At 40.4% G+C, this 17,245-nt stretch overlaps 1 protein-coding gene across 7 annotated transcripts; it reads right to left on the minus strand.

Moving 5' to 3' along the window:
- Nucleotides 1-247: 247 nt before the first annotated feature.
- LOC103914778 (pyroglutamyl-peptidase 1-like protein) lies at nucleotides 248-16,478 on the minus strand. 7 transcript variants are annotated; one of them, XM_009321491.1, is made up of 7 exons: nucleotides 15,999-16,478; nucleotides 12,241-12,529; nucleotides 10,374-10,426; nucleotides 3,549-3,665; nucleotides 2,821-3,050; nucleotides 1,785-1,872; nucleotides 248-1,191 (listed from the first exon to the last, which is right to left on the minus strand). In XM_009321491.1, the coding sequence occupies exons 2-7, from the start codon at nucleotides 12,272-12,274 to the stop codon at nucleotides 1,189-1,191; spliced, it is 525 nt and encodes a 174-aa protein (XP_009319766.1). In that variant the 5' UTR covers nucleotides 12,275-12,529; nucleotides 15,999-16,478; the 3' UTR covers nucleotides 248-1,188. The 7 variants fall into 7 exon arrangements, with proteins under 7 accessions (XP_009319766.1, XP_009319765.1, XP_009319764.1 ...); XM_009321490.1 differs by having other exon boundaries at nucleotides 248-1,164; nucleotides 1,699-1,872; XM_009321489.1 differs by having other exon boundaries at nucleotides 248-1,872; nucleotides 12,241-12,396; nucleotides 16,204-16,478.
- Nucleotides 16,479-17,245: the final 767 nt, after the last annotated feature.

Below are 17,245 nucleotides of genomic sequence, written 5' to 3' on the forward strand. Positions count from 1 at the left end.
CAGGTTGGAAAACTCCGAGTAAATCTGTTTTTCTTCTGCCCTTTTTGGCCGCATTTAATTGAACTACTCTGGATAAATCTTAGTAGAGGTCAGTACTGCCGTTATGTTGGCACGTACAATCAAAAGTATTCGCATCCAGTTGACACCGGGCTCGTGGACCCTTTCTCGATGGGACTTCGAGTCCCATTTTGCGGTAGGTAGCTCCCTTGAATAAGGTAAGCGGTTTGTTTTATTGATATATTTATTCGAAGAAAACCTGCTTATTTGCCCTTTCGGCAATCCATAGATGAGGCATTCAGCCAGCCAGCACGTGCTTATCAGTTTTCTGTAACAGTCGTCGGAAAAGACAGTGGCAAGAAAACTAGAATTATCTTGGCATTTCCAGTTGCTCCGACTCTTGGCATCTGGATGTTGACTGAAATAAGGCACGATGGTGGCCCAAAGCTTCATCAGCTGTCCGTGCTGTTGGGTTTGTCTGCTGTCCTTTTTACTGACGTGATGCTTGAGGAACGGGCTTTTGTTTCCCTGGAGAAATCCCAGGTGTCCACATCAAGCTGCTGCTGCCCTGTTCTAGTGACCGTTTTTGAAAAACACCTGCTAATTTTATCTCCTCCTTGTCTGTCGTGGTGCTAGCAAGATGATCAAGGGGAGCGTGCGCTGGCGTTACCTGCGTGCTGCAGGGGGAGTGCTGTAAACCTCTGTCATACCCAGCTTTCATGGCGCAGTCCTTCTGTACGTAGCTGTGTTTGAGACGTGGAGGAGCCTGGCTTGGCAGGGGGGAAGCACAGAAGTGATCTGTCACTGTCCGATTCCAAGTTTTACAATTTGGGATGTCGCTGGGTTCCCGTTTCGTAACTAACATCACGTGCCACAGCACGCAAAGGCACACAGTGATTGCCTTTCTTGGGACAAGTTAGCTTTTTGATTCTGAGGCGTAAGTCCCTGAGCAGCCGTGAGCTGTTCTACGGAAAGACTGTTGCCTTTGTGCTGTGCTCTGTGGAAGGACTACAGCGTTTTCCTCTGGGACAGGCACTGAGCGTTTGGGTAAGTGGTGTTTGCGGGCAGTTGAGACCCAAATTACTAACGGCGTTACCATTCCTGCGGGATTCCAGCTTGTTATTTACGTTCCTTCAAGTCGCTCTGGGTTCGCAGCCCATTCCTGATGTAGAAACCAGCATTTAGAGAAGGTCACTAAGAGAATTATAAAAATTCACGTAACAGGAACCCTACGTGTTTATATTTACATTTTTTTACGTGGGCACTTTGTATGGCTGAACTATCTCCCTGCATTGGACAGGGCCCGAGGGGGACCTGTGTTACAGGCGTCCAATGCTGAACATCCTTACGGCTGTAAGCATCCGTCTTGGTTCAGCAAGTCTTTATTAACGTCTTTCTAACCATCAGAACTAGGATTAAGCATCTAAAATGTTCTAAGTTCAGTTTCACGCTTTCTTAAATCTGACGCAACCTTATCATTGTTAGCAACACAGACTGCCAATCACTCGTTTTTTCTCTCAAGCTTTTTACACCAGAGAGATCTAAACCGTTGTTTGGGTTTCGTAAGGAAATTTCACTGAAAGTAACATGGAATATAAAATCCTTCATGCAAGGTTTTTAAATACTCTTTAGAAAATTTGCTTCATTTAAGAGAGTAAGGAATTGCATTCTAAGAAATCCTCATTTTTTTTCTTATACGATCCATCTTACTGTCTGTCTTCCCCACACTGTTTCAACATTTCTAAGATCATCGTCTGCAACGCTTTTCCTAGAAGGCCTGCTGTTACCGATTTGGATAACGGGGGCACATGGATGAAAGCTGCCCTTCCACTGCCATAGTACAGAGACGTGTAGTAGGTGTAATCACAGATATACCTGCAATATTAAGAACAAAACCAGAAACCTGAATTAAGGAACAGTAAGCTTTGATTACATTTAAATACTCCTTAAGTAGCCAAACCAGATCTGGTTTATGAAATTATTAAAAACATATTTGCTTAGTGAATAAAGGAAATGCTGAAATAAACCAAGTCTGAGAAACGAATGTTCCTTATCTGATGGTTTGGTTTCTCAGACACCCACCCAGAGGGAACTTTAAATAAAAAACCCACGAGACATGCATTCCTTTCTAGGCTCCTATAAGCTATGCGGGATGGGAAAGGTAACAGCCTACTGGAACTACAGCTGCGTAATACAGTTTTTTGTGTAAGTCATACAGTCTCAGCACCTGTAGGGTTTTTTTGTCTTGTCACCTTCTAACTTGCAGGTGCAAATCCTGAAATTAAGGGCCAAAATTAGCTGATTTGTATGGTTTAAAATGAGATCATTTTCTGTGTGTTCCTTTTAAATGATGACTAGCATAATAGAAAATTGCTTCAGTGCTACTGAAACACGTAATGAGATCACAGACATAATTCTAAAGGGTACCTGTAATTGCTCTGTTCTTCAGTGTATGTACTTGTATTTTGTATCCCTCCCAGTTGGGAAAAAGAGATGAAAATCTGCTACGAGTCAGTATTGCTTTCAGACCCTCTTAATAGCTCAGGTTTACTGGGGTTGTTAATGGCAGGGGGCGCTATGTTGAACCTTGTTTCTTTTATAATTTACAAATTATGGAAAAATATCTACTGGCTGCAGTTTGTCATGAAGGCTGCTCTACGTGAAATGTAGATTTATCCCATTTTCATACTTGTGCCCCTCTGAAGACTTTGCTTCAAAGCGATTTTGGTTGGAGGAAAAGTCATTGCAAAGATTCTTCAAGGTTAAATGAGCTGACTGAGTTACTTCTGCTTTTAATGCGAGCCCCCAGTGTGCAATGTTTACCTTCCCGCATCTCTGGAAAAGATTATATCAATCCCTTCCACTGAAATGTTTTTCCAGAGAGTCTTCATATTAATTGTAGATTCAATCTTTTCCGGGCCATCTAGCATGCAACAGCCACCTTCTGGGTGAAAACCACAAGCATCCACTTCTTGGTAGCCTTTGTTCTTCCCACACTGCTCAAGGATGATGATTGCTTTGGCGGATGAAGCCAGCCCAACGTGAACAGTAAGCTGTTTTTTTCCCACCAGAGCGAATAACAGGAAATTAAAAATGAGACCTGTTTTTTAAAAACATGTAATGCAATAGTGCCAAGCATTGTGGGAAATACTAGCTTCAAGGTAGGGAGTCTTGCTGTAGCTCACGCCTAAAGAAAACTTTGATAAGAGATTATAAATGAGAACAAAATTATGCTTTAGTTTGTTTTTGTTGTGTCTAGTCAGCTCAGGGCTTCAGAGCTGTGGTACCGTTTTTGCAATTTTTGGTGGTTTTTTTTTCCTTGTTCAGTGTGCAATTACGCTGTTTAAACGGCATGGGGTTAAAACAGACGACTAATTATTGTGTGCTCCAGATTTCAGTTTGAAACCTTTATCACAGTTTTAATAGTCACTTTCCAGAGTTGTCTGCTGCACGTACTGTGTAGCACTCTTGTGGTGATCTTTTTAAAGCTCCACTCAGAATAATAATATTCATAAATGAAGGGGAAAATGTATAACTGCCTAATCACTCACCAGTGGCTGAAGAGTTGTCCATATCATGAAGACTTGCTCCTTTGCTTTTTGGTAAACCACTGGCAGCTGCATGATACGGAGGTCTATGTTTTTACCAAGGCCTCTCTTGGACAGCTCCTGTGTTAACAAAAAACCACCGTGGACTTGTAAGAGCATTGGACTTCTCAGACCGCGATAAAGAAATCAGGCTGATCCAACAGAAAACATACGAAAGAGCAACGTAATGCTGTCTAAGCCCGTGGTTCCTAAACATTGGTCTGCCGTGAGATTCAGTTGTCTGAATGTTGTGGTAGCTCTCCCTTTTTCAATCGGGAGAGACTAAAATGTGCTGACCAATTTCCTAATGTCACGTCCATGTGGAGCCATTGTCGTGTTTTCCAAAGGGATGCTCAGTCTCCAATGGGTGGGAGTGGTTATTGCTTAGGGACTGGTCCGTGGGGAACCATGAAATACAGGATCTCTCAGAAGGGCTCCGCACTTGAAAGCATCTAAATAGGCGCTGATATAGGTAAGAGCTGTTCCTCTGAAAAATCTAGTAGATAAACCTGCACTGTCAAGAGGCACAAATGAGGGAGAATTCACGTTAGCTGTCCACTCAAGTGACACGCGATCTGCTGGCTTGAACTGGTTCAGGTAAGCTCTGCTGGACGTGACTGTCAATGTGACGAAGGTCACATTTAGAATGGGCTTAATTTCTTCTTTGGTCTAGAATATGGTCCCCTAGTAAAAGGAAATGTCACTTATTGGGATGTTCTTTCTCTGTCATTTACGTAGAGTTGAAATTCCACATGGGACCTTTTCCCAAAGGAAACAAAAATTATGCCCAGGATTGAGGTGAAAGAAACAAAGGCGCCCTTCAAAGCAGCAGACTGGCCAGATGGTTGGAAGGTGGTCTGGAGAAGAAACGTCACGTGGAAATTACTTGAAATGATTTTGCCTGTGGAATAGGGCTAAAGTAGAAGGTAGGCTGCTGCAATGGCAGGATGCAGAAGGAATGCGTCTGAGGTAGAAAGCTTTGTCCCAGAAAAGTGAACTGGTGGTTGAAAATCCCTGTTGCATTTGAGCAGACCACTACCGAAGGAGGACACAGGTGAAGTTCCTGAGGGGGGGCATGGGCAAAAAGTCAGCAGCAGAGGTACGCGATTAGCCCAAGAAACCTCTAACTGTTTATTAAATGTCATTGTCTTCTCAAGCTTTCATTCCTCACTAAGGCCTCTCAGGCGGCTGAGGCCCACAGTTCTAATCCATGCGAACTGGGAAATTTGCCCTTCAACACTGGCTTCCTATATAAACTGTTCCAATTTTCTTGTCAGCGGAAACATTGATTAGCTGTGCTCAATAAACTATTTGACACAAGCAAGGAAACAATGCCTGCAGGGAAGTAAACACATTTAGAGAACAGTGCCAGCCTTTTTTCCTCTGGGCGCTGACAGTCTTTGAGAGACCATTGCATCATCTTGCTTAAGAATGCTGTACTGTGTCTTAGCTTCCAAAAAATAAAACGCCAGCTGGTTCACAATTAGCATTTTCTTTTCTAAAGCATCTCTAATCTTAACATTTAATGAGATTCTTCCTTTTTAACTGTAAGGCTTAGAGGACTCGACTACCCGTAACGTTGGTACAGAATGTGGAGACCCAAAGTAAGTTGTTAGGCTGTTCTCCTCTCGTGCTCTCTGGATTGACATTCTGTTGTCACCATTTGTCATGGGAGAAACACGCAGAAATACTCTTGTGCAGGACAAAACCAGAAGCTGGCCAATAGCAAAGGGCTGAGAATTTGTGTCAGAGGAAGATGGTTCGCTATGTCCTAGGCAATTTCAGCATGTTGCCAATAACGTGTATTACTTTGTTGGCTAAGAATCCTAACCACGGGCTTATACCCCATTAGACCAGATGTTGTGCAAACATGGAACAAAAAAAAAAAAAAAGGTTGTTCCTTGCCTCAGCCAAGTCTCAGCCTTAACCAAAACCATTTTTGCATTTAAGGTGAGAGACTGAAAATGGCTGGAGGAGGATGACTGCATCTGGAAACTAGAGCTCACGCTGGTGAGATAATTCAGTAAACAAGTGCCTGTCTTTTGTAGTTGAAACAGCAAAGGAAACTTCAAAGGAGGACAAAAGCTTTGGAGGACTTCTTTTGTGGGAGAAGTGGTTGAAAAGAAAGCGTGGAGATTCTTTGTTGGGAAGTTTTTCTAAAAGGGAAATTAAATCCAGCATTATCAGCTGATGACCTTGTGTTGTTGGTGCGTCGTGGTCATAGTCCCGGTCCACCGGAGTTCTGGCCCGCGTTCTTACACAGCCCCCCCAAAGAGAAGTGATTTGCACAGAACAGTTGTGCTCCGGTGCGGTGGTTGTGTGTCACGTGCGGTGTTAGAAGCTTGAACTTTTAGAAAACTCCAGAAAATTTCAGTAAGTTTGCCTGAGTTTTCACTGATTTGGGTTGCCAGGAAGGGGGGGGCAGGCAGGGGGCTGCACGTGTTAATTTTGTGAACCTCATTCAAAAAGGCTTGTGTTGGCGCCGGAAGAAAACCGAAGTTACCAGTTGACCCAGTCAGTCTGCAAGGATGTTGCAAAGATTTTTTTGTTTGGTCGTTTGGTGGGTTTGGGTTTGGGTCTTTTTTTTTAATCCTGCCGATACCTTTTTAAAGCTTTAGGGATGTAAGAAAGTTCCAGAACAGAAATGAAGGAACTAAATAGCAATGTCTCCTTAGTTTCATAGGTGAGGAAACTAAAGCAGAGAGGGAGAGAGACAGAGGGATTAAATGACAAATTTCCAAAGACCACATGGTCAGTGGCAGGATGAAAAACTGCACTCGGAGATCTGATCCTCATCTCCCGATAGCAAACATAGTTCCCAGAAGCAGTTGGAAATGTGACCTGTTCTTTGCACTAACAGTTTAATCACTATGAATGTTGTCACTCAACTTACATTTGTGCCCTATTAACTGGGGACTTTGACCTTGATGGTAGACTGCCCCGACAGGTTATTTAGCTGCCAAGTGCCAGACAGGAGTTTCTGGAGGAGACACAGAAACAGGGTCAGATCAAGGGTTATTAGTTGGGACCATCAATCTGTAATATGGAATAAATAATTTGGGGGATCTGGGATTCTGAGGGTCCCGTGTCGTGCTGAAGAACTAACACATCACGGTAACTCAATGTGATCTGTCAGCAAATGCAGAGTAAATACTTGGTGGCGTTTTCCTTTAGAGACAATGTCCTGCGCTTCAAGAGTTAAAAGTGCTGCTGGTGGAGCTTTCGTGCGTATTTTAGAAGGGTATTTCAGGTGAGTGGAGTTATGAGAACCATGAAAAACTTAGTGAGACAGGTTTCTAAAAAAGAAGCTGTCTTTCTAGTGCTAGACAACCATGTTGGGCCATGTGACAGTGCCTATAAAAGCTCTGAAGCTTTTCTCGATGACCCTGAATTGACAGGTTCACCTGTACTTTCAGATCCATTTGACTATCCTTTTCCCTGAACACTCGAGAGCTACTTGCTGAGGAATGAGAACTCCGTGGATGCAATGGTGATGAACGCCGCGTGTGTGAGTCGTCTTGTGCTCTGATGAGAACTTGGGTTCATGCAAAAACAAGGTACTCCTCACATTCTTCGAAAATTTCAGTTTCATATTATAAAACAGGCAATGCGGGACAATGCACTGCTACACAGTATCAATAAGAAATCGAATAATTCAGAACAAATACTCTTTCTAAACCAGCAGAAATAGAGATTTGGAGAGTTTTATTAACATTTATCATCCGATTCCAGGGGATTTCAGAAATTGAAATTGGCTTATCCACCAAAAAGGCAGTAGTAAATAGTTAATTTGTAAGAGAAACAATGTCACACAACCATTTTTCTGAGTGCCCAGTGAGGGCATAGAAGGGATGCAACTATCGGAATGGGCTGTGTGCTCACTGGATCAATCTCTCAGCCTTCCTACAGCAAGAAAAGAGGTTCAGGAAAATGGCTGATGCCATCAGCCAGGCAGAGCGTAACAGCATCTTACAGAGAAGCTGGTAGCAGGGATCTTAAGGAAGCAGTTATGTGTAGGAGCAAGCATTGCTCACAGAAGTGAAGCCATTGCTCTTTGGCAAAGACTCTATTTCAAAAAGCATGGAGGGCAAGGTTATGCTTTGAGAATTAGGACCTTGGGACTCCTGTTACCATGTATTTTTTGGATGCTTTTGGTGTGAGGACCCTTCTGGGATATGAACTCTTAAAATGACATGTATCAGCATTACATCACTGAGGCTGCCATGGTATCCAGGCTTTTGTTAAGAACCCAGTTCGTTTTGAGGTAGTAATTAGGATAGTTCTGGATAATGCTACAAAGGCATTAAGCCTGAGCAATCATATTTAGTAGCTCTCATCTGGCTGCCCAGTACTTTCTTGAGGATGAGTTTGAGTGCGCTCTTGCTTGTTCTCAGAAAAGAGACTCGGCAGGGGGGCTTTATGTCACTTCAGTGATCCATGCAGGAAGCCCAAAGCCAAGACAGGATTACTTCCAGATGTAAATACTAAATTTTGCTGTATTTAATATATGTGCATAAGCTTCCTGAAGACCATAGGGCTACTCATGTGAACAAGACCAATGGAACAATACCATGAGATTGCTATTTAGTGTGGAGAAGCCTATCAACATTCAGAGTACTCCCAGATTTGCAGCAAATTTCCCTGAATTGCCTGGATTAACCACCTTTGCCAGGGAATAGGAAACCACAGCAGCATCCCCAGTATGAATACAAATTAATTCCACACAGAGGGTGTCACATCAGGGGGAAATGGATTTGTTCTCCTCCGTACACAAGGACTGACATCTGTTTCATTATGGAATGCTGTAGCCCTTGTTATATAACTTCCTGGTGTAGCGGGCGCATGGCATTGTTACAGAAAACTCATCTCATCGGTGCGTTTTCGCTTTAGGCTGTTTTGCTTGCAGATAAAGAACATGTTTTATTTTCAGCCAGAAGAGTATGAGCTCGCACCCAAAATTAGAACCAATAGGAATCAGGAAATAATGAGCAAGAACACTGTCAACTGACAAATATTTGTGGTGTGGGGCACATGTCAAGTTGGAGTTAAGATAATTTATGGGTCTCCTGTGTGGACTGGGGTGTGGAAAGGTATCACAGAAGTATTTTTGTTTCTTGTTAGCCTACAGGGATAACATCCCTCATGACTTTGAGTGGGTAATAGATTTATTTTTCCAAACACCAAGTTGCACTCAGCATTCTTCACCCAACAAAGCTAAAATAGAAAATATGTATAGCTTGGTGGAGTTGCTATAGCTTTGGTCTTTGGAAAAATAGACTAGCTCCTTGTTTTTCAATCGTTCTGGCTTGACTGCATTTCATTTTCAAGACAGATCTTCAGTAGCTGTCACCAAAACTTGTAACACAGTTATAGTCCTGTAGAGCCATCATCTTTCTATCACTACTACTACTTTCTTATAGCTACCTTTTTCATTTCGGTGTCCCGAGGAATTAAATATTTGTGGGTTTATTTCAGTCTCCTTAATAGAACATAGTCCCCTCAGTTTGTTTTACGTGTCTTGCTTTCCATTTTTACCAGTATTATCTGTTGTTTCTTGCAGATAGTGGACCAATCTTCCAGTTCAGTTTTACTACCTTGACTGTTCCCCAGTTCAGATTTCATTGTTAACCTTCTTTCTACCTTGGAATTGCTAAGAAATTGTGTGAAAGACCCTCTCAAAATAACTCTGTTCATAAATACCTTATGAGAGTAACTGAACTCAAGGAAAGGCCATTGTCTGTGCTAGGAGAATGAATGAACCTTGGATGTGACTTTTACACGTGCTCAGCAAATCTCTGCAGCTGTTCCTACTGTTTGAACATATATACTATGACCTTTCACACTTTAGATTGAGGTAGAGTACTGAAGTACCAAACTAGTAAATTATTTCATTGTAGCAGACATACTTTTACATACAATGGTCGGGTATTTATTCTGTAAGGTATATTTAAAGAGAGAAGTTATGTTATTGTTAAAACTTAGATAACATTTTAAAAACAAGTGATCCTGTTCCTGAAAAATAATCTATTTGTGGAAATTTTTGGTGTGTCCCAAGAAATGTGGGTTCACACAAACAATAATTTGAAAATAAACAATTGTGACATAAAAGTTCATGCTGAAAGCCAGGTATCCAAGCCATGTCTTTGTATCACCCAGCTAAATTTGTTCTAATACACATACTTAGGAAATAAGCAGAAATTTTCAAGACTCCATCTTAGACATGTTACTACTAGTCAAGTTGTATGGAGGGGAAAGAAATCTGAATGACCTTGTTTTCAATTTTAACTGTAGACTTCACTGTCATTTGAGAGTGGAAGCCAAAGCTGAGATGTGAAAACATGCTTAGAACTGGCATGCTTTTGGTTTTGTGTTCCTGAAATACGCAGTGAGAATTCAATAGGCTAGACTTGTATAAGAAGGAAGTCGCCTCACACAGACATGATGAGTTGTGGTATGAGATAATCTGTTTACTGAAGACAGAGATAACCTGTGGCATATGCATTAGTTGGAGAGAAGGCTCCCTGGGTAAAAAATACCCTTTTTAAAAATTAAGAATAATACTTTGAAAAGTGCTTAAATAGCACCAAAAAAAATTCTTGCAAATAAAATAATATTTCACTTCTTAATTATCCTCTTTCTTCCATGTTGGGAGTCTGCTCCATGAGGCACAATTCTGTTTAATGAGTCGTGAGAAATAACTTTCTTGAAGGGAATGGAAAGCCTGAACACAGTTTGTATTGGGATCTCCACAAAATAAAACACCTCCCTCCCTTTTTTTTTTATGCTTACCTTTACTGCTTCCCAGCTAGAATTAACCAGGTATTGTCTAAAGGGACCAAAACCTGAAAAGAAAGGAAGGTGCTTTTAACCTATGCTTGCTCTGCAATTGTAGATTAGGTGCTGACATGTATGCATACGCATATTTGTTCTTTATCTTCATACTTTTGGTTATGGAGGTTGAGTTTTTTAGATAGGATTTAGCCTTTATAACACTTGAGGGAATAGGACATTCATTTTTTATATGCACTGATACAAGAACTTCTCTCTTCAATATTATGAAAAGCTTGATGGTGCTAATATTTTTGACAATGTTTTCCCCAGGTTTAAGTTTGTACTATGGAGAGGGAACAGGGGAAATAGGACTCATTTCACGTTAACAGGAAACAGAAAACCTCACTGGTCCCACTCCGCTTTCAGAGCAAAATTAGGGTGGCACCTACTCCATTTCGAAGCTGTGGTTGTCGTGCATGTTTCTGTACATGTGTGTGCAGAACTGCAGAATTATAGTAGAGTTATTAAATAGCTCACGATGAAACACATGCATCTCAGTTGTGGCCATAAGAAATAACTGCTTAGGATAAAATTGTTCTATGGAAAGAAATGACTAAATGTAAGAGAGTTTTACAGTACTGAAATACCTGCAACAACTTGGAGAGCTAACTGGCTGAATGTTATTAGGCACTGTGTAATAAACTGGGCTCACTGCCAGCAGGTTTATATTATGAGCAGGTGAAAATGTGACAGAGGCATGCTGTGATAATCTCTGTAATAGCTTAAAGATGCACCTGTGTCTTTAACAGGACACACTAGTCTAAAACTATTTGAACAAGTAGACTTCTGCACCTAAATGGCATCTAAGGGGAGGAAAAAACTAATAAGGTGCTAAGAAGTGTGTCCATCAAGGGTATGTGCCACAAATGTCGTAGGAGAGAACCGGATTGTCAGCCTTTTAAGAGGTTAGCAAATTCCTCTTGCTCTATTCTGCACTCCCATTCAGTTCAACTGCAGTTATGTCTAGAGCAAGCCAAACTAGTTCTGCCCATCTTGCAGCTATTAAAAAAAAAAAAGTGTTTAATTGAAAACAGCAAGATGCAAATCTCTTTGAAGTAGCTTCAACCTCATTCCTATGTCCTCAGATGACCTGCAGTGGAAAATTATACAGCAACTCACATGTCAAGATATGTGTAATGATTGCCTTTAGATGAGCCAGTGGCAACAAGAGGAATAGAGAGTAGCAGCATTTCTTAAGAGCTTTAACCTTTTAAAGCTCAGAAGTCTCTAGCTGGTGGTTCTGCCACTGTGATTCAGCAGTAGTTACAGCCAGCAAGAGAAACTCCAAATTTGGTCCCTTGTGCTGCACGTTCAGGCATGCTCCTTTGGTATATTTAAATTTAATGGTCTGGTTTAGCAGTGATGAGGCAGCATCTCCGGTTTAAATCTCCCTTACCTTGCCATGAAACTGACACCCTGAAACTTGCCATGTGTTGCTCTAATTCTGGATGCTGACTATGTGACATTGTGATGCAACCTGGTTTTCTTGCTTCAGAGCTCCTTTTGGGTAAGCTTTATCTAATACTAGCCTGAACTGCCTTGAGCTATGTGGTTTGGATCAGAGAGAATGTCAACAAAGATTAAAACATGGAGAGAATGAACAACAAACCAAACTGGATGGCAGTAAAGAGCGCAGACTGCAGTCTGTTTCCTCTGACATGCATCTGATTTTCTTAGGAAGGCACAGCAGCAAGTTATTTTCCATTTGGAATTGTTAGTATGACCATTTGCTACTGGTTTTCCCTCCAGGGAACTGTTTATGACAAAGATCAAGCATGTGTGCATACCATCTCTAGCTAAAAGAAGAATAAAATAAAAACCTTACCAGTTACAACCACAGTGTTGGAATTTGAATCCATGAAATCTATGCTCCAGAAGGTAAAACCTTGTTGTCTTTCAGTTCCAAACAGTATTATAATTCACGCATCTGTGGCAAACGTCTTCATTTGGGGCACCTTTCTTTCTTCAAACTATGATGTGTCTGGATTCACATGACAGGGATGATTTGTGATTCATGTAACTTTCAAAGCAAAAATTGTTATGTCTCTGTGTTAAAGATAGAAGTCTGACTGACCAGCTGACTGGCTGGGACTGCCCCGAACTCCTTTTCCTTTCTTCAGGCATGCAATAGTATTTAGGAAGAACAGGAAAGGCTTAAAGAAACTTCTTGCAAAATATCCAGCAATATTTTTCATCAGAAACCTGTTTATGTACAACTAAACAGAAAACTAATTGAATCAATTTTATTATATCTCTGTGGATATTCTATTTTTAGCACAGTTGTAATTCACTTTAATCGTGAGGAATGACTCAACTACAAAAACATATCTGTCCATTTCCACTGTTCTTAGACTTTTTCTTACTGACTTAAAGAACTCAGGGGTAACTTTGCTGTTCCTTTTCACAGCAGTTATCTAATTTACTAATCTTGATCTTTATCTCATGCTCTTTATTATAGTCCAAGCACCTTATACTTTTAAAACCAAACACCCATAGGAAAATGTATGTATTTGCTAAACCAAAACATTTACTTAGTAATATCCTTGAATAGGCAACATGCTAAAAAAAAAAAAAAAATCTCACTCCAACTTGCAAGGTCAAAGGAACTCTAGAAGCTGAGTTACAGCTTGCCGAAACTGCTGAGTTTAATAGCTGGTCTGTCTTCATTAAACTACAGCATGAGAACCAATAGGGGGCCTGGAATGAAAACATATGCACATTGTCACTGCCCAAAACAAAAGCATATGAAAGTTCTCTTGGGAATTATAACTATGTGGGCAGAGGGTTTCGCTGGGTCTTGTTTTGAGTAGGAAGTGTATGTGTGTGCGTGTGTGAGAGAGAGAGAGAGGGAGGGGAGAAATATGCTAAGAATAGAAAGCCACTATATAATCTCAAGAGAGCTGGTAATTGTGAGACCTTAAGGGAAAAAAAAAAAATCTCTGAAGAAATCTCTTGGATTGGGTGGTGGCTGAATGAGGTTTGGAGCTATGAGCTGTGTCTGTCATTTAAATCCTCCTGTGCTGAGACACAAAGAAATTTGTGGATTCTTTTAAATAAAAAGACCCTGATTTCACCATCCATTTCTTCCCCTGACTAATACAACTTGCAGACTTAACTTTTGCTAGCTGCTGAGGCTGAAGAAGCAGCTAACACGGTAAACACAGAACTCTCTGCAGCTTTAAGTAAGGCAAAATCTGCCACTGACATCAGTGAATTACATCTAAAGTTCTACAGTCTTTCATTCTCCTATGTCAATTAAGATTTTTATGCATTAATTTTTCTGTGTGACCAGTTAGTAAAACTCTTCCTATGATACTGAACAGGACAATGACATACCAGTCTTCCAATAGTTATTTCTGATTTGAGTTTTTTTTTTTAAAGAAAAAAATTGATAGATATTATCAATTTAAGAAAAAAAAAATCTAAGTACAGGGTGGTCTAATGAACAAAGCATATTCAAGGAATAAAGCAAGATTTAAGGTCTATAGTTAATTAATTTCCTGCATGAGAAATTATGTGTTTTGTTTGGGACATTATAGCTGTTTTATAGTTACATATGAAGGGTATTGCTTGAATGCTGTAAAATACTAGGTATTTTATTAGATATTCTTGCATAGCGTAGATATAAGTCTAGTAGATCCATGTAGTCTGAAACAACTGATATTATCTGTTCGGACTGTAGTACTAGTTCTCAAAGTTTTCACAACTGGCAAAAGAGAGTAGAAAAAGTATAGACCAAGGAAGATTATTTCACTAGTCCTTTATGAAGAAGCTGATAGAAATTTGCTGGGGAGAAAACCCGAAGACCCTTTTTAATGACTCATCAGTTAAGTATTGTCTTCAACAGTTAAGTTAGTCCCTTTCCCTAAGTAGAGGTTTGCTGATTTGGTAGTAAAGATTTCAAGACCTTTCCAGTGTTGTTATATGCTTGTGCAAATGTGGGAGGAATGCTACTGGTTTGAATAAACCAGGAATCTGAAGTGCACTGAAATTATTTTTGCGCTGATTTAATTGATTGCTTCTGTTCCCAAGCTTTATGTGCGTGGTAGTATACTTGGAGGAATAATGCATGTATTGCAGCTGCATTGCATTTCTGTAACAAGCAGAAAATAAAGGATATGGTAGCTTCAAAAAAGAATAATAAAATCTTTCGGTTAGGTCTAAGTTCTACGGAGAATTTCATTCAGAAATGAAACCTTTTCTTTCCTCTAACATTTCTTCAGCTGAAGTCGAAGCTACTCTTGAAATTTTTCTGAAAGTATGATTGTAGCTTTAATATTAGCACTCACATGTGTATATGTGCCCATAACAACAGATACCCAAGTCAGTGGATATTTGAGGTCTGTGCAAATTAATCTCCCCATCCATAATTAAGAAACCAAGCCCTGGATATTCGAAGGCAAGTCACAGAGACAGCTGACTCAGCTAAACACTGGTTGTTTTTCTTCTTGCTGTACACAAATGTGATTGGCATGGCACTCATCTTGAGGTAAAGAGGAAATAGAAGCAACTCAACTATGAAAGCCCTGGTTATCACCTTGAATATTTTTCTGTATAGTTGTCTGATACATTTAAAAATTGTTTGAACTGCTGAGTAAGAGAAAAATGTATTTTCTGCAAATGCATTCTGACCACATTGCAGAACTTCCAGAACACTGCTCGAATAGCTTTTTAGTACTGACGGTAACAAGAACTGAATATGGCCCTTCATTTAGAAACAGCTCTTTAATTTTTATCTCTTTTATTATTACTTACATATAGATTTTTTATTTCTTGTTATTGGCAGGCACTGACCAATGTTTTAAACTGTTAAGTGTTTAACATATTCCAATTTTTATCTCAGCTGTTCAACATTTAATGAGAGGAGGGAGGAATCAAGCTGTTATGCTATTTAACATTAAACTATAATGGGACTTTAAATAGAAATTTAAGGATCTAACACTATATTTCTTTTCCATTCTAATAAAAATAAATGATCCTCAGGAAAGACGGAAGTTAGTCTTTAGGCAGATGGAATGCAATGTCACAGAAAGAGAGGAGACAAACTGTTCCCTGTGGACCAGTGCCTCTTCTCTAACAACCTTCATAGAAATGGTAAATGGAAAAATGTAATGGCAATTTCATTTACCTTTTTTTGGACAGAAAGTGTTATATATTTTATGATGTTGCCTTATTTATATTAGTTCTTCTGCAGTTGATACCATAGGTGTATACCCAGTGCTTAGCAATAATGGAAAAAATGGAAACTGTATATAATTTAAATGTAGCCAAGCTGTTGGGTGGCTGTTATAATGTCAGTTCTGGTCATCTTGCAGTATTAGCAAAAACTAACTGTTGTGTATGGACAGATCTTTTAAATTTTATTTTTAATTGTTTATAATAGTTTAATGCAGGGAGAAAGTACTTTAGCAGGAGAGCATGCAACTCACGATCAATGGGTTGCTTTTGTTCAGGCATCATTTACCATGCACAAAGAGACTCTGCAAGCAGGATAAATAATTACTTAAATTGTGTGTATCAGCTAATATGCAAAATAGATAGCTAGGACTAACAGATTACTAGGCTAAACAGTAATATGCTTACCACTCCTGATAAGAAAACTGATGAGTCTTAGCTGGCCAGGATATTTTCAATATGCTGGGGAATGGTCTCTACCATTTGTTGGTATGGGCTGATCCTCAGCATTACTGAGTTATCTTTTTTCCGGTTTTCTTTCTTTCTGTATCTTTTCTCTTGAACCTTTCACCAGCTAACTACTGTCATCCCAACAACACTTCTGTGACTTTACCTTCTTGTCTTTCACGGCTTTAGCTCATGTACTTTCTCATAGCTTAACAATTTTCTCAGTAAAACTCAGGCAAGGTCACATGGCAGTGCTGCATCAAACTAGGCCTTGGACCGTGGCACAGCCAAACCTCTGGGCTGAATGTGACATGGGGAGTGGTGGAGGGTACAAAGCTTCAAGTGATCACGAAAACGTGCTGAAATCCACTGATGTGCTGTAAAGCGTGGTTGTGTGACAGCTGCTATTTTGAAAGCATCAGTGTACAGGCTGAGATCGCTTTGTCCTGCTGAGGAAAGAAAATACAAATCTACTTTAGTATGTGTTTTAAACCATTTGAAAGGAGGAGCAACCTTAGGGCGTTTTTGGTCACTGTGCTGATAGGCAATAGAGTACATAACAATAATGTGAAGCACTCAAGACACTGTTTTGAAACCTTGCCTCCAGGTCACAGCAGTGTTCCTGGATGGTGTAAGGGCAAAGGTAAGTTTGTTTCTGTGCAAACATACTGTTATTTCCATGTACTTTTCATGTCTTTTACTTTGATACTTGTGTCTGCTATTTTAGAAATAAGCCATTGTACACCCGTGGTAGGAAGGCTCCCAGGAGTCAACACCTGGATCCTACTTTCTAATTTTGATAACTCTGTGTTCATTTTAATCTCTGTACCTCAATTTTACGGTTTGTAATAATGAACAGCAGGCTCCTTGCCTAGGTTTTCCAAAAGCCCCTTTCACATTGACAACGATCGCTGCAGTACATGGCTGAAGAATGCTATAAAAATGTCACTTTTGTACTTATTTCCCCTCATAAACCTTCTTCCTCTGCCACCTGAGTTTAAAGAAACTGGTGTTAGCTCTATGGTTTGTCATTCTGGGCCTTGTAAGTTGTGTTCAGAGTTTTATAAGTTAAGACGCGCTCCTGGGCGGGCACTTGCTGAAGGCCGGGCCTTGCCGGCGGAGGATGAGGGTTGCCCCCCCCGCCGGCGGCCACCTCGCCGGGAGCTTGCAGCCAGCCTCCCCTCGCCTCTCCCGCCTTCGCTCCTACA

Source organism: Pygoscelis adeliae, unplaced genomic scaffold (assembly GCF_000699105.1).
Source record: "Pygoscelis adeliae isolate BGI_AS28 unplaced genomic scaffold, ASM69910v1 Scaffold13, whole genome shotgun sequence".
Classification (NCBI taxonomy): Eukaryota; Metazoa; Chordata; class Aves; order Sphenisciformes; family Spheniscidae; genus Pygoscelis; species Pygoscelis adeliae.

Coding starts and splice junctions, on each gene's coding strand:
- LOC103914778 (XM_009321489.1), bottom strand. CDS start 12,274: ATGGATTCAAATTCCAACACTGTGGTTGTAACTG. Junction 3,666..10,373: donor CTAGCTGGGAAGCAGTAAAG/GTAAGCATAAAA, acceptor TTGTTAACACAG/GAGCTGTCCAAGAGAGGCCT. Junction 1,873..2,820: donor TTTTCCAGAGATGCGGGAAG/GTAAACATTGCA, acceptor TTAATATTGCAG/GTATATCTGTGATTACACCT.